Raw genomic sequence first — 22,385 nt, 5'->3', positions numbered from 1 at the left:
ATCTCCCTTATACAAATCAAGTAACATTAATGGCCTAATCTTATTTAACGACAGCCATGAGGCCCAGTAAACAGATGTTGCCATCATTAAAATTCATGAGACATCACTAATATCGATCAAACACGTCATTTATAAGCATTTTCGGCTTCTAGCGAAAATATTGGCAAGAGGCGTCAGACCTTTGAATGAGTAACTTGAGAAAATGCGGAAAATTTTCTGTCCTTACCAACCATTGCTGGCTGACTTAACACGATCACAACACTAATTGGGATGAAGAAAGCAATGTATAACGATTGATGTAAAAGGGTCGTGTTAGTAACATGTAGAGGCGAGGATGAGATGAAATTGTGTGGTGTTAAATCAATTATCTTCCATCTATTGTCTAGACGGGTTACATGTGTTATATCAAATTATGTGTAGATATACTTGGATAGGCTTCATTGGTTATAATGTCCTTATGTTTAGCTTTGTGTGTACCTATGATGAGGAATCCGTTCTTTGTTTCGGATTCAATGGAGGTCCTAATAGAGAGCAAACATTCCACAGACGGAACGTCCATCCATATCTTCTAACGATAGAAATTATTGTTATAAGTAGTTAGTTTGATGCACAATGAAATTAATTTCATACAAAAAGCATTTCAAAATGATTTAAAATTCATCCAGGCTCGAGACAGCCTTTTTAACTCCAAAAATGCTTCTGTATATAAATATGTTCTTACTTTTAATACAAGTCCGTCCATCGAACCGAAAACACAATCGTACAAAATCTAATACTTTAATTACTTGCTTACAGACCGCATCGCTACATATTGTTGTACCAAAACACCAGAATTCTCAGGCGATGACTCTAGCGACCTATTTCGCACCAATCTCAGAGTCCCACGATTGCAACAACAGATGTTTAAGCTAACAAGAACTGTGAATACAGCTCACTATAATGAGCTATAAAAATCTAGTCTGTTCTTACATGTATTTCTATAGAATAACGATGCATGTTAGTTCTCAGTGACAAAGGACAGACATAAAATCCTAATATTGTTATAAACTCGAAAAGTAAAACAGCAAAAGCTGCTACTAGATGGATTTTGATGAAACTTAGGAGTAATATAGCTTATGCTTAAAGGCAGATTCCTCCTGATGCGGGGATACCGTGGGTGGAATCTAGTCTAGTAACATAAATATTTTGAGTAAAATGATAAATTTGTCTCAAAACAATTTATTTCGTGTCACCCAGCTTTACTAAGATTTAAACAATTCATCATTGTCAAACTTGTACATTTTAAGGATACATTACTTTATTTTTATTATTTCACCATTTTTACCTGTTAGTGCCTTCAAAACTGACCCAGATTAAAAGACATTTTTGGGTCAAACCTGTTGCGATAATCTTTTCCTTTAAGAGAATTCCCTCGTGGACAGTCTACAACCGCTTAAAGAAACCTTGGAGACGCTAAAGAGCGAACAATACACCAATTGAATTAACACAAGACAAATGACGGTGTAATTTATACATAACACTACTTCACATTATCAAGTTTAACAAGAGCAAGTCAAAATGCAGTTCTCGATCGCGATAATGGCCAATCCGACAACGGTACAGAGTGAACCGGATGCGAATCCACTATCGGCTGGTGAAAGTAGATGTTACAAAAAATGCTCCCATTCCTTACGCCGGTTGATATTTCATGAGACATTCACTTGATACCAAATAGCGTGTGTGTAGCCTGTTTTCTGTGCAACGTGATCTGGATCAGGTTTGGGAGGGGGAGGAGACTGATCTGATAAGTTACCACCTTAATTTTAAGTACCTCTGCAGTTTTAAATATTATACTTCTTAAGTAAATGCTGCTTCATGATAAGGCTTTAAGAACTAATGGCCTATTTATATTTCCAAAGCAAGTTCACTTACTCCGATTTCAACGTATGTTGCGTACTACGTAACGTTTTGAAATTTGATAAGATGCAATTTGTGAACGGATTTTATTTCAAAGAGGCGTTATGGAGGGTATCGGAATAAGATAGATATTTGGATTTTTTGACACATAATTAGAGCATACTATGATCATAAATAAGGCTACAGATATACGGGTGTCCCACAGGGCATTCGTTGGCGATAATGATGATACTGCATTTGTCAATTTAAATGTGTATAAAGATCTAGGTGCTGACAGTATAATGCAACACTGGTAGCTAGTTTCCAACAAACAAAGCTCTCATTATAATATTAGTAGGACCACGCTTCTAATAGATCACGACGCAGAGTGAAACACGAATGAATTATTTGATTTCATCTCCCTGCACCCTGCTTTCTGAAACTGGCTACATTGAAGTGTTTCTCACGTCTAGTTCATTTGAAAGCTACGTCCTTTAGTATCAGGATGGTGATGTTGGCATGCACGACGGGCGGTTTACGACCCACTTCACTGCATGCTCCAAATTCTAGTGCATTTTGTCTTACCTATAAAGTTGCTCCACATCCTGTTGAACAAACGCTTTGTTAATTTGTGTACTGTAATAGTGTCCCTTGTTCTTTGTGCTATAATAAGGAGCTAGGAAGAGGAAACACTAATTAGTTTGGTGTCTAATCGTCTCGTCTTTCATCGCTTAAGACTTAAAAACTTGAAAAGGTGTTTATACACGCCAGAATTATTTTACAAGCCATGTGTGGTCGTGCTACAATTAAAATTCCGTTCACCAAAATGCAGAAAGATCATACTCCTTTCATAAAAATCAACATTCCATACCAAAAAAGACTGAACAATGTAAAAGCAAAAGACCTTTTAAAAACAAGCCCAAATATTTCAAATATCCTTACTCACAGAAATATTTATTTCGTCCTTGTTAATATCAATGTAAGAGAGACCTGTATGATACCTAGTGATAACCAATTTATTCTGGGTATATTTAACACTTGGCGACCTTAAGTTTGCTTGGATACAAGGAACATAAATGTTAAAATAATCAAGCAGTCGAAACGTTCTCAATATTCGCATGCAAAAACTATTAAGCTGTCTTATTTATGCGCTGCACTACGAAAGACAGAATTTTATGCTTTAGCGCATAATTTAGTTAATATATTTTGTCAAACGGGATTCTAAATGTCCGTAATATTATCTTGACCATAAATAATAATAGTCAACACGATTTCATTTATTGGTATTTACATACCGCAAAGTGTTGCTAAGGATTAAGTTAATAGTGACAGGTGGTTTGGCATTCGCAGAACTCATAGTATTATGCTGTAACTGTTTCCTTGAAGTTTGATTATAAGAAGTCTCCTTGATATTTAGATTTTCACTTACATATAAATCTGGTAGTCGAACTTATGATTTATTCTTTCGTTTTGGAAAATAACGAAAATAATTATTAATAGCCATCTATTACCATATTATCTTCTCCGCTTCTCATGCGCTCAACCGAAAAAAAACAAATTTTAATTGCCCAAAGAACAATGCCATAAAAGAAAAGTGGATGGGGCTGGCTCTAATTGATTAATGTGTTTAATTTGAAACTAGCATTTTTCTATCATAGACTATTGTCTCTTTCACACTTAGGAATTAAGAGGAATGTCAGAAAGAGACGTGAGCAAAGTCTGACGATTGTTTTCTTTGAATCTCTCACGCAGCCGTTCACAATGAATGAGATGATAAATTGTTTTGATAATGTTTCGGCTTTCGTATAACAGTACATTATTATGTATTTTGTCAGGTACTTTAACGAGTTAATTTACATACGACATTTTGTACTTTTATTGCCTTTGCAATTCAATAATAAACGTGCTTGATTTATCATAATCGGCACTCGTGTCTCTTGCATGCAAAAACTCAACATCGTTTAAAAAATATGTTAACTTGAATGCAACTTTTTGGTGAAATCGGCCATGTTCAAAATTAATGTTCCAAATATGTCTTGTGCTCTGTAAAGTTTAAACGAGTTCCAGTTTTTTTAATCAGGTTCCATTATTGATACGGGTTTCTTCAAGAACAAGATGATACTATACTACTATAGGTACAGTTTCTAGGGGCCTGTGTTGCATTACCTTCTGTGGCTGGATCACCTCGCCTACGTAAGCGAGTTTATCAAATTGCTAATTCAAGTATGACATCATTCAATTTTCTTTATCGTTTAATTAGTCGTTCAATATTCACAATTAGTGCGTGATAGACTAGTCTAAATCTAGAGCAATCTAAAGGCTATTGTGCTGAGGTTGCCAGTACCGTATATGCGATATTTTATGATTACGCAACGGCCAACTTTGAGAATTGGTACGCGGACCGGTTTACTGGTCCAGTTGCATCACTATGCACATTTGACAGCACGTGTGTGTGAGTGTGAAGGTGTGCAACCAGTCTATTAATATCATCGATTAGTTGTCGAAATCAGGCTATTGTTTTGTTTGAAATCGAGATTGGTATTGACAGATAGGTTTGCGTTATGTAGGCACATTCTGTCGTTGTTTATTTGGTCTAATAACCTCACAAAAAAAAAAACAGTTTAATTAAAATCTTCAGACTCACGTTTGAATGTGTCACCTATCAGTACTGTGACTGTCATTGTTTGACAGTTCTACTGATGCAGCAGCACCAATCGTGAGCTCATTAAAATCCCTCGAGTTAAGAACGCCTACACATTTACTTTGCAATCATCCTTGGTTCAGCTGTACTATTTATTTTATACCTTAGGAAATTCTCATTTTATATTAATTACCTACTTTTACGATCGAGTATATTTTTTAGGTTCAAAAATAAAAAATCTTTCATTTTAAACAGTTGTAAATATTTTCGGTAGGTAAATGTATGTTTACGTTGATGATTTAATAAACACGTACTTATCCTTATAAACTTGATTACCTAATCGTAGAATGATATCTCCTAATGAGTAATTGGAAATTACTTAGCATTGGAACACCTATTAACATCAGAAAGGAGGAAAACTGATAAAAACAATCGTATTTATTTATACCGCTTTGACTCATAATAAAGATTTAAGGAATATCGAAAAAGTAATTTAAGCGATTTCTCGAGATCATAGGACCAAAAACTTTATTTAATAATTTAAAATTTACTAAGTGTGTTCAGCCACTACATATAACCGGGGCAGCGGGATTGTTCGAAACATAAAAGAACGTTACTACACCAAATTAGAACTATACAATATTTAAGAATGCTTTAGTTTTTCTCGATTTTTCAATTACCAGTTTTTTTTAAATACGTATCTATATTTTCCTACATACATAGATTCCTCTCAGATTACGGTTTTATAACACACAATTAACGCCTAAACGTTGCCAAACTGTTGAATGTCTTAGTCACGACTATTTCCCAATTCTAATCGTGAATCCACACGATTCTAAACGTGTAATTATATTTTTTATTTATTTTAACCTTTCGTGAGACAATGAGCGACTAATGTTTCGTGCTGTGTGAATGTGTAGCTCAATGGTTCTAAATGACAGCTTAAATGTAATAGACTAGAGCTTAACTACTATTGGGGTTGGGTCTAGACTCGCGAAAACTGTTATGACAAATCTTACATATTTTCTGAATAAATCATTTTCTGCCTGTTTAACCCACTTACCTTTTTCCTGATTTAGGCTCACATTCACGGTAATTTTTTTTGGTTTCCGTTGACGAACGGTTTCATTTGTTTTTAATCTGTTTACTTTGAAACTTGTACGTGAAAATTCATAGTCAACCGTTGGTTTAAGAAAACTTACGTTCATAGAGACGGTGAACTTGGGCCATAAAGTGTTTTATTCAAGTCTAATGACAAATTACGCATGTTTAATTAATTGCTACAAATTGCCTACTAAAGCTTTTTTGTGCTTTAAATTCCTAGAAGGTTGTTATTCCTTCAGACTTTGTACGCTGTGGTATGCGGCCTATTTTTTATTTATTTCCCTTAGGACATTTCTTGTTGACATTTCCTTAAGTGGTTTTCAAAACTACACGTTCAGGTTGACTATGTTATTACCCAAGATTTGTGATTTATTTTTGGTTAGAATACATCGGGTTCTTCGGTAAAATCTACGTTACTCCAAGGAGATATAAAAAAAATACCGTCTCTAGATAATCTAATCTGCGACAATTTCTTTAATGGTCTTACTCAAGTCCACTTTTCATTTATCAGTCAAAGACTTATTTCAATAATCTTTATTATGTTTGTAAGAACTGTAGATACCTACCTTCTTGTCAATAACCTTTACATTATCCATAGATTCATTAGACTGTCAATTGTTATTAAAAGTATAGATTGAATTTCGAATAGTATTTTCCAATTCCGAATTTCAGCTGCCAGGTAAAATTAAATAAAGAATGCGAAATCTGGTTGGTCCTTTCTATAAAAATACACTATATAAGAATCAGTTAAGGATTCGTGTGAATAGAGAAAGTAATTGAATTCAAAAATATTCAGCTTATTCGCATGAATATGAATTTGACTTTCCAAATAATTGGTAACGGAAGAATTTGATTCAAATGTAAAATTTAAAAGGTATGAATAATTTGATTTCTTATAAAATTGCGGTCAGAATAAAATTCCCTACGTAAGTAGGAATGCAGAAACAAAAATGGGAATTCAAAGCAGAGAAAGGAATTCCCGAACATAAAGCGTCTATTTTAAAACCACACTCAAGCGAAGCCGAATTTTTATTCCCCATACATTCGGACAAGTCAATCACACCAGGTGTTAAAGAACCCACATAACATTCCGGGCCAAATTAAAATGTTCATCACGAACTATTAGGCTTACTCGGTTTTTCCCACAAGAAGACCACTATACTATAACCTCACCAGGTTCAATACCCCTGACGGTTTTATGAAAAATCTTCTAAACACTCTGAGCTTGTTTGTAATAAACCATAGGAAATGCTAATAAGAGGTGTTTCTTGGAAAATTCTCGTACACGTGCGTGCAGAAAAAAGAATACACAACACAAGGCGTTTCGTAAACTTAGTAACAGTTGAAAATCGTTGCATTAATATTGAGATGTTAGGAGCCGCTGCATACGTAGGAGGTATGTACATATAAAGAGGTGCTCATTATACAGGTAGCCTTTCTTTTGCGTGTTTCGTTAATGTCGGAAGCTCATCAGCCAGTCGGAAGGCGTCCGCCGGAGGTCGGCGACCGTGTTCGGCTCCACGGCCGTTCATTCGCCTCCTCTATTTGTGCGGTGCCTATTTACACTCGCTGCCAAGGTGAGGGACACGGTATTAAGGTGCACATCGATTAGAACGTAACAAGACAGATTCGCGTAACAGACATTTTCGCGTTCGTCTCAAAATTTCCAGTTGCAAACATTTGTAACTACAAAAGAGAGTTTGAAATAAAATATAGGGTTCGCTATAAAAGCAGACTGGTTTATAGAACTAGTTTTAGCTAGACAGCTGTATTTCGGGTTTTGGAAAAGGTTTTATTGTTACTGTCATCAGCCCCGGATCTAGGGGGGGGCAAGCCGGGGCCTATGCCCCGGGCGGCAAATTCAGGGGGCGGCAAAATCAGGCGTCCCAATTCATTCATCATCCATTCAACTCATCATCAATTTAATGACCACGGAATAAATAATAGCACAAGTACAGCAATTTCATAGCCATATCAACTTGACCGATACCCTGAGCGCGGAGTGAGATATGCTGCACGACTGCACGAACATTTATTATTCACGAGGCGAAGTTTTAGCAAACTAAAACTGATTAATAAAAATTATTGGCTAGCTATGAGCCAGGAACACTTATGGCATATTTATTTTTATTTTAAATCCTACATCATAGATAACTATAATAGTTACCTACAGAGCCGCCCAATAAGCCGGGAGTCTCGGTCTCAGGGGCGCCGTGGGACGCCCCACCAACAGGAAATTTCGATGAAATTACACCCGTTTGATAAAGAATCATGTACATTGTATCATGATACTGATATGCAAAGATTCTAAAGAAGTCGCCTTCGCTTTGGTTTCATTGATCATTTTGATTATTTTTCACTTTTAACATCCTCCAACTAAGTGAAAAAATTCTCGCTCGCTACGCTCGCGAGTAAATGACATTATTTGTGTAGGTATTTTTTCTGATTGTTTATTATTTTTATTGACGCACCGAATCGACGAACACAAATGGCACTCGCTCTAATCACGGTTTGTTTTTATTTGTACATAATTCCCAATTTAATTTTTGAGTCTTCAAACAAATAATTTGAAAAAGTTCGCGCTCGCTACGCTCGCGGCTACTTGTTGCTTTAATATGTACCTAATCAGGTACTTTTATATCGTAGGCTTAAAAAATTTCGCGCTCGCTTCGCTCGCGCTGTCTAATACATGCCTTGCCTCGATAACTTCATAAGTCTGTTTGACGCTGTCTTACCTTCTATAAGTCAAATGTAGCAAAAAAATATATTTATGGAGTCTTCAAAAACAAAAAAGTTTAGGCTTCCGACTGCTTGTTCCGTTACAGCGCTTTTTAAAACTTATTAACGTTTTGGGTCCAAAATTGAAAATTTTTTTGCAATTACGTTATATTGTCTCGACTTTCATAACTTAAACTTGGCCAACAATTTGAGCCTACAATGATTTGGACACATTTTTTTTCCTTTTACCTTCCAAAAAGTGACTTTCGTTCGAACATTTTTATTTATATTCCTTGTAACTAACTACTCTAAGTACTTCGATCAATATGTATGTACTACCTACTCAAAATCTTTCAATACATAGGGGGCGCTTGGGTGATGATTGCACCCAGGCGCTACGTGAGCTAGAGACGGCCTTGCCTGCCAACATATTGATAGCTGAAATTTTATGGATGATAAAGATGAAAATAAACATAAGTAGGTAGGCGGGGCGGCATTTTTCAGTTTTTGCCCCGCCTAAGAAAAATTGAAGATCCGGGGCTGACTGTCATCTAGATAACCTCGATGTGAGACGTTTGTATTTTTAGACATATAATGTGTTGTCTATCTTTCTGTCTGGCAGTTGTAAAAGTTTCATTCAGTTGGACATAAGTATGCAAAATTCTCTTCACATTGTCTGGAGAAAAAAACGTTATGAGCTCTCACCATTGATTTGTGAAAAATCCAATCGGACAAGTCTAGTGGATGAAAACCTTTAGAATGACTGAATTGCGAATTATTAGGCGTTGACCCTGTTGATGCAGAGCGCAATTTCATTGCTCTTGATTATATCAATTTAAGATAATATAATTTTCTTCAAGACAGTTTGCAGACAATGCTTTTAATGATCTGTGCATTTAGTTTACAAAAGTTATTTTAGAACAAACAATAATGCTATACCAATTGAATAACGGATGTTATCCACACAGTGCCTTTCAAAGAAGAGATGTTAATTTGAAACGCTTATTGACAAACTGTAAAATGAAATCTATTTATAACTCTTCGGGAAAATCCAATCTACGGTATTTCCATAGAGTTTACCGAGAAAAACAAGAAGCTACCTACAAACGATGAGTAAATAACCACTAATAAACTGATGCTATGTTCCAGAAAACGACATAACAGATTATGTAAATAATTTTAGACGAAAAAAAAAAACAAAACAAACGATATTGAACTCTAAGGAGTTTCATACACCGTTCTATACATTATGTTTTTTTTTATCTTAAAAATGGCGTAACGTTGGCCAGTTTATTGACCGAGGATGGTTCAGTGCCTACATATCTACTTATGATCCATAGCAATGGAGAAGTAAACAAAATGGCGCCGTGGGAGGTTAAAAGACAGATGATGGGACATTAAAGGACTTGTTTTTGTCAAGTTCATGGTAATCGGTATCTATGATGGCGGAAAATATTTATGAGATACCTAATTCCATTTGATGTTGAAATGAAAATAAATGTTCAGTGTTTCTAAAAATAAGATTAACAATGATTTATTTCAATTGAAAAAAAAACCTGTATCTATAAATCCATAATCTAATCTAATAGCTACTTCACTACGCCGAAGTAGGTACTACGACCAACAAGGAAAACTTAAGTTTGAAAATCGAATGTTCGAAATCTATACGTGAAGAAAGTTGCATTCTTAATTTATTGATCGTTGTCATAGATATTTATGGTAAAAAAAAAGAATACAAACTTCTAACTTTTTACGTTTCGAACTTCATAAAATGATTGGTGACCTTTTATTTTTTCTAATGGGAACATCATTGTGAACAAATTCAGCGTTTTTAGCTTGAAATAGCCACAAACCTAGTTATTTAATTACTTTATTTTGTTACAGGAAATGCAAGATGTACTGGAAGAGGATTCAGAAATGACCGATTGGCTGATCGAACGGGACTCCAAGTCAGGCGTAGTATTGCACGACAGGCTTATGACAGACGCGGCCCTCGGAGCTGCCCCCATCAAGACAGAACACTCATACAGCCTACACTCAGATGTCGAATCCGCACCCTCTTCGCCACACCATACCAAAGTTGATGGTAAGTTCTAAATTTTAAAAAGTTTGAATTACGAATATTCGAATGCAGCTTTATTTTAAGGAATTTAAATTTTGAATATGAATAGCTGCAGATTTAAAACTATTTAAAGTAGTTCGATATTCAAAAGATTCCGATTTGACATTCAACGGTTGAAATTTCTAATACTAACTGCATACGCACCTATTTATAATTTGAATACAAATTGGAACTAAATAGTTATAAATAAAGAGGTTATTCCCTAAATTCGTAGCAATATATTAATAACGCTTAGCCACAATTAAATTAACGACCACTAACTTAAAAGGCCTGTTACACGCATTATGAATTTATGATAATTCTAATAAACATTACACATACAGCTGTGTCGTAATAGTCATTCAATTTATACCACAAAAGTCATAAATTCAAGAATTAATGATGTACGGAATCAGATAGCAGAGCTTAAAAGAAAATTTGATAAAACCTGTTTTTAAAGAACTTGTTTCATGGCAGTGAATCCGAACGATTTACATTACAATACGTTCGTTACGTAATTCGGTGTAATACTGGTGGTTGAGGATGCGGGGATTTTCTGAATTCTATTTTTGAATTATGTTCTTTATTCATAATTTGTTGTTTTGTTAAAAAAAAAAACTGTTGACGCATCGACTGAAATGGTACCGGGACTGCCTAAATACTGTTCAAACTTACCTATATAGGCTGAATAAGCAATCTAATTCGAATGTAAATTAGAATTGAAGAACCTTTCCTTTTTGAAGACGATTAAAAAACACTTTTCGGATATAAATTATTGCTAGTTTTAGGTAAGTAAATAAAGCAGGTATCATCAATCATTTAGGTAAATAAAACATTGTCAACATGTGTTCTTTACATTTGATATTGATCCACCTTGTCCCATAGATAACCTTATGGTCAGAGGTGCATAAAATTTGGAGATTACATTAATTTGCAACCAAGTCCCGGATATGCACCGATAAAAGGGTGATAATGTATAAGACGAGTAGTCCACTGAGAGTAGATAGAACTATTTAGAAAAGAAGGAAATTAAGAATTGAGGAAAAGAAGATTATTTGAATTTAATAGAAAAATCGTGGACTTAGATTTTCCTTGCTTGATGGTACCTAATAGTTTGATCACATAGTTATGGACAAAGTTTCCAAGCGTCTTGCAGATCGAATGTTCTCGTAAGTTTTTCCTTCATGTAAGGACACGTTATGGCGACAATTTTTTAAGAAAAACATGCTAAAAAGCCATGAAAGGCTCATGATAGTTTGTTGTAGGCAAACGGTCCCTGAAACCAAAAACGTTTTCATCGTACCAACAACCAAGGTTTCCATATTTCCCATTAAAACAATATAGCGAGTGACCTCGACCGTTGTCACCAGTCTGTGACCTTGGGTTTGAACGAAAGCAAACACTAGCCATTGTTGAAAACACCACATTTTATGTGAACTCAATAGCTTTATGGATTTTTGATATAATCGCGGCGCGGGCGTGAGAACTATTAATGTCGTTTTAAACGTGATTTATGTTTGGAATACTTACTTGAAAATACTTCATGCAGTACATATGCGGCAGCACGAGTATTATATTTAATACTGGATTCTGCCAGCGGTTTCACCCGCATCCCGTGGGAACCTCGGCACGTACCCGGATAAAAAGTAGCCTCGATAAATGGGCTATCTAACACTGAAATAATTTTTCAAATTGGACCAGTAGTTCCTGAGATTATGGCGTTCAAGCAAACAAACAAACAAACTCCTCAGCTTTACCAAATTCCATTATTTATTGGTTCAAAGTAACAGAGAATTAAATGAAAAATTAAGGTTACGACAAATCTTAGTATAGGTACCTAATATATGTATTTTGTTAATAATAGGTAATGTTGTGTAGCTCCACATAAGGTCAATTAAATACAATGTCGATTTAAACCGGACTTTATGTCACCGACACCTAATTTTTACAATAAATAAAGACATTTCAGTGTCTTCATTATGCTACAACTACTTTAAAGCGAAGATATTTTTCATGATAGTCTGCTAATGTAAACTACAGCAATAGTTTTAACAGCTGTTCAGTGTTATTAAAGATATGACGAATACATATGGCGTTATTGTTCATGAAACTTATGTGTCTGTGTATTTTACAGTACATTTTAGTTTAGGTTTTATGGCATAAGTATGATATAAGAAGAAATACTTAATGCTTGTTATGGTTCTAATATCTACGTAACATTATTTTTAATTGGAAGGACTTCAATTCTTCAATTTGCAATATCAACTGACTCGAATAGACTGTTTCAACAGAAAAGGCCTTTTCAGAATGATCCTGTCATGTAAAGTTATAATAAAAAGGTGTAAGAAGAAATACAGTAAAATAGTAATAATTCTAATGCAAATACGCCTACAAACAACTGTCAAATATTTATGAATAGCTCCTTTAATTTTAGAAAAACAAACTAATCACTTTATCAAAAACCAACATCCTCTCATAAGGTAACAAAGTAACAAGTGCTTATCAATTTCTCTAACAGAACACAGATAACACTGTTTATATTATGAATCACATCCACATGTACCCCACAACAAATTTAATATACGCACTTAAGTGCAAGGTCATAGAGTTCAAAATGCAATGAACGGGGCTGAAGTCAAGGGTGGCCACGTGTTTGTAGATAACCTTTGACGTTTATAGTGCCCTAGTAACTTACAATGTTTGTGTTTACGTGTAGGAAATTGAGCTTTGATGCTACTGGAAGTACCTAGATAGATTTTTAATTAGATAATACATATTTGAGTTGCACTATTTAACTATACCTACCGATTTTAACGAAAACCTCAGTTGTTAATTTTCAGTTGTCAAATCGCATGTTTGGCAATGGCATTAAGGCATTTTCATGGCTGGTTATTGTTATAGTTAAACTGTGCAACTCAAACGTAGATGCTGGAAGTCTTTTTTTAACTGTTTGTTAACTGTAGCATCTGCTGAAAATTTGGAAGTTAAAACTAATAATATAATTGAGCTATCTATAGAACTACTATATGGATAGAAGATGCAACAGGTTTCTTAATTTGGCATTATGCAATATCACAATATGCTGATTATACAATTTTGACATTTATTCGAAAAAAGTAGCTCCACTTATGTTTTGTTCTGCATTCGATCGATTTTTACTGTTATTTGTACTAATTCATTTATATTCTCGTCCTGTTATGGCAGGACCACAACTTGACAGTCGGCGCGTAACTTTTGACATTTAAAAACATTTGAATTTTAAACATTATGTATGTCAACTCAAGGCCGGGTCGATTTATAATAGTTGTTAGAATCGTGATATAAAATCAATACCTATAAGCATTTCATCTGATTAACGAGAATAAGTTAGATTTGTTGCAAAGATTTTCAAATTCACTTTCGATTTGAAATGAAATGCAAAGCTGCATACTTTTTATTGTGTTTTAGAAGGAGCGATTCTTTCTTTCAATGAATGACAAAATACTAACGCCATCTAGCGGAAAGAAAAAGAAACATACTTACATATACATATACGAGATAAAGTTTAATGAATATTTTGTGATTATCGATATCGATAACGTTACAACACGAGCCTCTTTTATGCACTTTGATAAAATTAATAATAGGCAGCAAGATAAAGTACCTATCGGATTTTTAATTCCGGAAAAATTCTATGTTAGATAATAATGATGATAAGATATGTTAGCAACGTATATTACCGAATATCCTGAATTAGGAAAAAATATCATAAACTTGGAACGGCTTCCTTATTTTAGTATTATATTCTGATCTTTAACAAGGCAAACATATCCTACATACATAAAACAAATGTCACATAAAATAAATCTTGTCAAAAAAAAAAAACTAATGAGTGGATTGAAAATCGCAATATGAATCAAAATCTTCCGCCTAACTGTTCCTATAACAAAACACAAACAATCTAATAGCGACGACAAAAACGAACCATAGAGATTCAACGCTAGTACAAATAAAAAGGTTCTAACACAAACCCGTCCACAGACTATTGTTATTTATTTTTCAACTTTTTACAACTATCATGAAAACCGTTACGCGGCCAGCCAATCATTAAATTTAATCATGGCCAGTTGGAGTGTTCAATTTGCAACTGATTTTGGTGAAAGGAACCGCGGGTTAACGTACCGTGATGGGCCGACGATTCATCTTAAAATGTCAAGTGTCTTTTGAAGTCTATGGAGTCATGGACAAGAACATAGGCACAACTTTTTAAAATGTTAATTTCCTTATGTAAAAGATGAAGGTTTGAATGTATAAATAAACATAAGGATGATACTTCTGTGTTACCACCACATAGATAGCCTGTCACGACTTTTTAGGACGTTGCAGTTTCACAAAATAAATTAGTACAAGCAGAATGTTTTGTATTCCTACTATGCTGTACTGTCTCTATTTCTAAGAAATTAAATTAATGATCCAATTAAATGCAGTAGCCACGTATGTGAACCTTATTAAAATCCATAGACTCAACTCAATAATAAGGTTCTACTGTAAATAAACGAGCCTCACCACCGAGGTCCGATATGCTGATGCAGTTATTGCAACAAACCTCATTACCGATTGTGTAATGACCATTTCTTCTATCGATAAATCAGCGGATTGTCCTGTCATACATCACATGACATCATCTATTATGAGCGACATCATCGTAAGTTACGAGATAGATGACATACGATTCAGTAAGTCATCTGTCTCACTTGTGGGTGTTTTGATAGGAACATTAAGGCCTATTACGTATGCGGACTAACGATGATTTAGAAAGACAATGCTGATAGTTATCTTTACTGTTACTTCGCTCCGGGATGGGACTGCACTACTTTTGCATGATGAAGTGTGCAGGTCGTGCATGTAGAATTTGCCCTTATTTGTTACATCTATATATCCCTCTTCTTATATCATGTATAGATTATATGTGTACAAATATGATAAAGAGGAAACATTTTTTTAGTTTCTTGTCCTTAGAAAAATTATTTTACCGTTAGAAAGCTACCTTATTCCAATCTATATTTTATCAAGTTACGTGAAGAAGTTCCCCTGAGAAACGTGTTAAACCGCAGGAAAACAGCTTGTAAGCCGCTTTATTTTTTTTTGCTAATAACATTTTTCCGTTTTCTTGAAAATCTCGGAGGTAAATTCAGAGTTGTAATTATGAGAAACCCGGATTAGATTGATTGTAAATGTAAACAAAATTAGAACAACAATTTATCAGTAAGTTGTTATCAAAAACAGGACATTGCTTTAAATTATTAGCAAGATTACTATCACGTTAATACCGAACACCTGACTGACTAATTTGGTTTGTTTAAATCCTTAAACTAACAAAGTAACCTACTAAGGTTTTATACAAGTATTTTAAAAATGCATTTCTATACTAATATTATAAAGAGGAAAACTTTGTTTGTTTGGTTGTAATGGATAAACTCAAAAACGACTGGACCGATTTTAAATATTCTTTCACCATTAGAAAGCTATATTATCTGCGAGTGGCATAGGCTATATTTTATCCCGGTGTGGGTAGTAGCTCCCACGGCATGCGGTTGAAACCACGGGAAAACGGGTAGTATTATATAATTTTGATTACGTCTTTCTCCATTTACTTCTTGCAGTAGTAGTAGAGAAGTTCTTTTCATAAATGCAGGCTAAAAGTTTACAGGTGGGTTACCATAAGCAATTTTTACCAATATAAATCATGAAGCATTAAAATCAAAACGTAATATTTACAGGTATATACGTTCTAGAAATTAACTGGAACTAAGACTTCTAATTAATGAGTTGATCAACCGTTCACGTTCAATATTCAATTTATATAACAGTATAGTGAGTAAAAACAGTTTGAATGTAGGAAATATGTTGTAGAAGGTGTATTCTTGAGCTGAGGTTTTATATACAAAGTATGGTTAAGTTAGGATTTTAGATATTAGGGGTATGTTGCTAGCCTTTATGTAGTTAAAGTGATAATACCTTTTTGAGATGGAAAAGCTTTCCTAATTAAAAGTTCTTTCTGAAGCTCTTTAGATCAATACCGTATGATAGGGTGTATAATTATTACAATTAATTATTTAACATAGTAGAAATTTATAGAAAATGAATGATTTTTTGTAATCTTATCTGCACTAAGTCTCAGCACAATTTTGATTAAATACATCCAGTCGAGCCAGACCAGAAGTACGAATTTTGTCATAAAACCTAAACGTATTACAGGCCAAAAATAGCTTTGAAATATACGCTGTGTGACTGAGAATAATGGGGAAAGTGGCACATAATCGTCCCACGCGAACTATTAAAGCCAACTATAGCAGAAACAGGCAGAACTGAAACACGTGGGTAGTTGAACAATGTACTGTTACAAATAGAACACATGATCTTGAAAGGGCAAATCTTCATCAGAGGGTAGTGTGTTAACTGTTATGTAACCTTTATCTAACACGTGCTGGGTTTTTTTAGATCTAGTGCAAGTGCGAAGGTTGGCAGTTTTCAATTAGTTACTGCCCACTGATAATTAAATTAAATTATGTTTCTACCGTTTATATTTCAACGTGTAAGATTCGAATAGACCTCATGATCTTGAAAGGGCAAATCTTCATCAGAGAGTATATAGCCTATTCTATTGTAACCTCCAACCTTCATTTAGTTGCACGTGCCAGCTTATGCAAGAACTTATTTTCTTTTTAATTAATTTGTTACATCTAGTGTAATTTTCAGTTTTTTCAGTTTTCAATTAGTCGCTGCCCACTCAAAATTAAATTTATTTTTATTGCTACTGTTTATAGTTTGACTTAATTGTACTCTATAGTTCAGTCACATAATATACCTACTTAATTATATCTATTAAGACACCTCCTTTTATTACCATATTAATTCTAAAGTTTAATTTGATGGAGTAATTACTTTACAAAGTTAAACAGCTGTTAATATTTAAATTATTGGTTAAATACATTACACCTGTACCTAAGAATATGTTAAGTACTGCTAATTATTGAATTGTTAAATTCGTTGCAACATTTTACTCGTGTATCGAAATTCATATTGTTGTTAGGTACTATAAAACTTTATACAATTTTAAAAGCATATATGTATTCAATAGATCAATGATTAAATCCAAAGAATAGAAAATTGTGCAGACGTGAACAGGGCCCCGATTCTCCTAAGTTAATAATGTCAAAATCGAATAGAAATCGAATCGCAATATGATCGTAATAGCAGTTTTAACCATATCGGGCATTCTGCTACTAATAAAAGACCAATCGTATTCGATTGACATTTGATTGGTGTGCGATTGGTCTGCTATTTTGATGATTTTGGTCTATACGGTAGTTTGCTGTACAATCATTTTGCAATCGTAAATCATTTGAAGACAAAATGATTCATTATTGAATGACAGAAAAGGATAAAAACGTTTATTTCGAAGAAAAAATAGCGGAATGCCACATACGCTTCAATAGTAATCGAGTCGGGATTGGATCTCAGTCGAATCGAGTCGAACGTCAATCGAAGGTCGCTTAAGTAAAATTAGGAGAATCGGGCCCCAGATAGCATACTACCTAATCTTTATCTAATATTCGAGTCTAGTCATGTGCGAAAAGATAAACCTAATCTATTTATATATTATACAGAATTTCACTATACTTATCAACTAGAAAGACAATTTTTAAATGTTTCCTTCCTTAAAAGCACACTTATGTAAAACGTAACTTAAACAAATTATTATTTAAGTAGGTAATATTTCTTAAAAACGTATAGATATAGGTAGATTTTATTTTCTGCTCTGTTAAATTAAGTACCTTACATACAACAGGTTCACTCTCATCGAAATTTCGCTTAATTGGTTAATCTATTCCGAAAGCAACATGTACCTTACCCAATACAAATAGTCATCAATTCACGTCTCAATTAGTATAGAAACGCTACAATTATTCACATGAATAAACAAGGCGTTAGAATCACGCAATCCCGATGTAAACGCACTTCCACCGAAATGCTGTATTCCGTTACATGCATAAGTAGTTTTGTTGCAATATGGATATTGGCGATGAAGCGAAACGCTTTAGAAGTATACATACATAAACAGGTATATAGGGGATATTTTTATTTATTAATCTGAAGGTGATGCTAGAAATGTGTAGAAATTATAAATTGTTCCTTGCGTAGTTACCATTAAGTTCTTGAATTAGGTAGCAAACAGTTTAAAAGCTATGTAAAATTGACCTTTCATCAATTAGATGAAACTTTACCCCTACAATTCGCGATATTTTCAACCCATATACCTATGTAAAACCTGAATCAAAAAAGCTGAAGATTAGACCACTAATACCGTGTATTTGAAACAGATTACTAGAAATCAGATCATTTATTAGTTCCTCATAGTATGAGGTGATTTTATAAAGCATTTCTATTATTAACATCAACATAAGCAACCATCTTCGAAAACCCTCACTGATCCTCCACCTTACATACTTCCAGACATGGAAGACGAATGCTACCCAGCAATGCCAGCGAGCGCATGGAGCAGCCGACGACGGTCCAGCGACTCCCCCCCTCGGGAGGTTAAGGCAGAGCCCAAGTCTGAGCCAGAGTCACCCGCGTCATCATGCCCTCCCTCCCCCACCCCTGGCACGCCCGTCGCACACCTAGACTATGTCATCGACCACACGGTAAGAGTTCTTTTTGGTAAAGACTGGACGGTAAAAAAATCTTCAGAAAATTATCCGTCGTACCACAAAAACTTTTAAACGTCTGTTGAACTCTTGTTTAAAAAAAATACAGATTATGACGTTGAAATCAGGTCCGTTTTGGAGCTACAATTTTAGACAAGTGTTCAACAGATGTTTAAGTTTTTGTAGTAAGGCTGTATGTCAGAATAATTTTCCAGTCGTATTCTTTTTAAATAACATTCACAGCACTAACACTGTCTTATTAATAAACAAGAAAAGTTACTAGAATTTTCAAATTACTTATCTCTAAAAGCACTCGAGTCTTACAGTATTTATTTAAAAGTTCCACTTTTCAGTAAAGTGAAGACTAATCAAATAAAACCAGTCGCTCAACTAACACGGCTAGATAACTGAATAATTTAATAAATGAGCCTTTTAGAACTTTCTATTACTAACGCTTAACGCACATTTTAGCAACAAAAAATCTAATTTTCTCGAACTTTCGGCTATCTAGATTTCTAAAGGTATCTAAATTATTTATGAACCCGCCTTTTATCGATAAATCATGATAGTCCCATCTCGCAGTCTCTATTGGCACGACTTGATAAGTCGACAAAAACTAGAGGTCGTGAGTTCAAATATTTCGTGCACCTCACTTTGCAACTTTCACCTGTGCCATGTAATGTGAAAAAGCTTTTTGAAATTAACGTATTTTTTTGGATTCCTTAATTTGGAAATATTGCTAGTTTTAGCAATGAGGATTAAAATAACCAAAATAAATGTTATTCTTTGCTGGTTTTTCGATTAATTTAATCTCTATATCGATAACAATTCAATGCACGTATTTATTAAATCGACAAGCCTCAAAGAAGTTGCTTACTCCAAAAGCGAAATCTAATACAGTCAGCAAGAAAGTCCACAAAACTCATCAAATTAACAGAAAACGATACGGAACTGAATGTTTATACACTGCAGACACGCACTTGGCATATTTTCCATGGCGTGCGTGAGCTCTTTGGTAATTACGATAATTATTATCTTTAATCGTGCTCTCGAGGTTTTGAACATCGCCATTCTTTAACCATTATTGTAAAACAGTAATGGACTTTACAGTTCGCATTTCTATAAGACGGTCTTTTTGACTAAAGTAAAAAATGTTGTCAATATTCGGCTAATGATTGTGCTATCAGCGTGAATTAACAATATTGATGATACATAAGAATTTTGATCATCAAAAACTTCTATGAACGTCATATCTGACGCTAAAAGACCATGCATACACTTAGTATAGCTCACGAGGCGCAAGTCTAATGAGACAAAGCTTGTTCTAAAGGATGTGAAACCAACGCATTATCCATACATAATTCTTATACGAAACCATCTACCTAATTAAAATTCAAATCTAATGAGTATGATAACGTTTTCAGACCGGTACAATCCACATGCCACAAGCCGTGCTACAGAAGGTGGGGGCAGCAGGCATGCCACAGCTACTGCTCAGTGCTGCACCAAGGCTCGCCACCTCGCTCAACTCCAACAAACTGTCCATTAAAGTCACTTCCAGTTCAGGGGCTTCAGGTATGTACTGATTTGTTGTTTACATATACTATCTTGTGAACTGCCTACCATCTTGTCATGTTGAGTTTCTTCTCGTTTTTAAGAAACGTCAATTAGTGGGTCCCGACTGTCATTTGAATCTTTGGCAGTTTTGAACAGAAGGCAGGAATTCAGAAAGTCTAACAACCAGTCTTCACTCAGTCCAAGGGATATGACTATCGGGCTACGAGTGTGAAGGAATAGGGAGTGCACCTGTGTCTGCGCAAATGCCCTACGCAGCTTACTGATCTCCTTATATGAGAACAGCCGTCGTGACCGATATCGGACTTGGACGCCTTCTTTATGACTGAAAGCCGGCACGAACATGCTTGGGAAAAGAGTAGAAACACCACTCTTGGCCTACTGCCATCCACAGCTTCCTCAATGACCGTCAACCTTAGTCATCAGTTCTAGTACTTACTTTCGTTGGCTCTACAACCCTTTGTGGGTCTTGGCCTCCTCTACAATCATCCTTCAGTTATCACGAAGCTTGGCTGTTCTTTTCCAGTTGATAAACTTTCCCATCTTTCTAAGGTCTTCTTCGATGCAGTCGCTCCAACGTTTCTTAGGCCTCAGTTCTAGTAGGAACCTATATTGAAATGTTCCTGTTGACAGGCTTCAACCTGCCGCCCACGCCGCCGTCATCTCTGTCGTCTTCTGACAGCGAGGGCGCGCTGTCTCCGGCGCACGAGGTGGCGCCGGCGGCGGCGCCCGCGCGTCGCTCACACCTCTACGTGTCGCACCACACGCGCCAGCCCATTAACACGCCGCTTATCAGCAGTCAGCCGGTAAGGAACACAAGTTTTTAAAGTAAGAAAAAATGATGGTATGCATGCACCAAACTCTCGAAGTTGCAATTCAAAACGCTGCCGAGGATACGATTGTTGTCACTGCAAGAGGGGTCATCTGGTGATTTACCACCAAAAAGAGACACGAGAAATATCTACCCTTATTATCGCAGACATGACATTTCATGCCAGTTTGATGTGCAAACCATATAAGAACGCATTGAATGATATCCTTTGAACTTTATAATCAATTACAATGACGACAGCTTTAAAACAATTAGTACGTGTAAAATTGTTGCATGCAACAGACTCATACGAACTGTCGCTTCAATAATTTCTACTATTCCTCGAATCGTTTCAAACGTTTGGCTTAATATATGGAAGCAATAAAAGTGTCCCGAAGTGTGACGATTTCTGAATACTAACAGCGGTGGCCAGTCACCGTTTCGGGAACAAACTGCATGCTATGAAATATTCATTAACTGCGGTTAAAAAATCAAATACAATTTTGTATAACTTTGAAGTTCTGAGAACCAGGAGCCTAAATTGGTAAGGAAATGTATTCATCTCTTAAAAACTCCAACAGTTATCAAAGATAGGAAATAATCTGATGACATTTACACTTTATTAATAGTCCATATATTATGTTTACAGAAAGGCTCAACTGGCACACTGGTGCTAACGGAAGAAGAAAAGCGCACGTTACTGGCTGAAGGCTACCCCGTGCCCACACGTCTGCCCCTCACTAAGGCTGAGGAGAAGTCCCTCAAGAAGATCAGGAGGAAAATTAAGAACAAGGTAATTTATCTAATATTGATAAATGAACCTAATATCTCTAGGACCTGATAAGACAGTCTTTTAAAAGTTCCAATCCA

At 35.1% G+C, this 22,385-nt stretch overlaps 1 protein-coding gene across 1 annotated transcript in view; it reads left to right on the top strand.

Moving 5' to 3' along the window:
* Positions 1–22,385, top strand: part of LOC110377385 (cyclic AMP response element-binding protein A) — a 107,254-nt gene that overhangs the window by 81,576 nt on the left and 3,293 nt on the right. Inside the window, exons 2-6 of the mRNA XM_049840900.2 lie at positions 10,223–10,424; positions 18,936–19,126; positions 20,554–20,704; positions 21,338–21,510; positions 22,165–22,308. Coding sequence (XP_049696857.1) covers positions 10,223–10,424; positions 18,936–19,126; positions 20,554–20,704; positions 21,338–21,510; positions 22,165–22,308 — 861 coding nt within the window. The remainder of the gene's footprint in view (positions 1–10,222; positions 10,425–18,935; positions 19,127–20,553; positions 20,705–21,337; positions 21,511–22,164; positions 22,309–22,385) is intronic.

Source organism: Helicoverpa armigera, chromosome 10, assembly GCF_030705265.1.
Source record: "Helicoverpa armigera isolate CAAS_96S chromosome 10, ASM3070526v1, whole genome shotgun sequence".
Taxonomy (NCBI): Eukaryota; Metazoa; Arthropoda; class Insecta; order Lepidoptera; family Noctuidae; genus Helicoverpa; species Helicoverpa armigera.
This window is presented reverse-complemented; position numbering and strand designations above follow the sequence as displayed.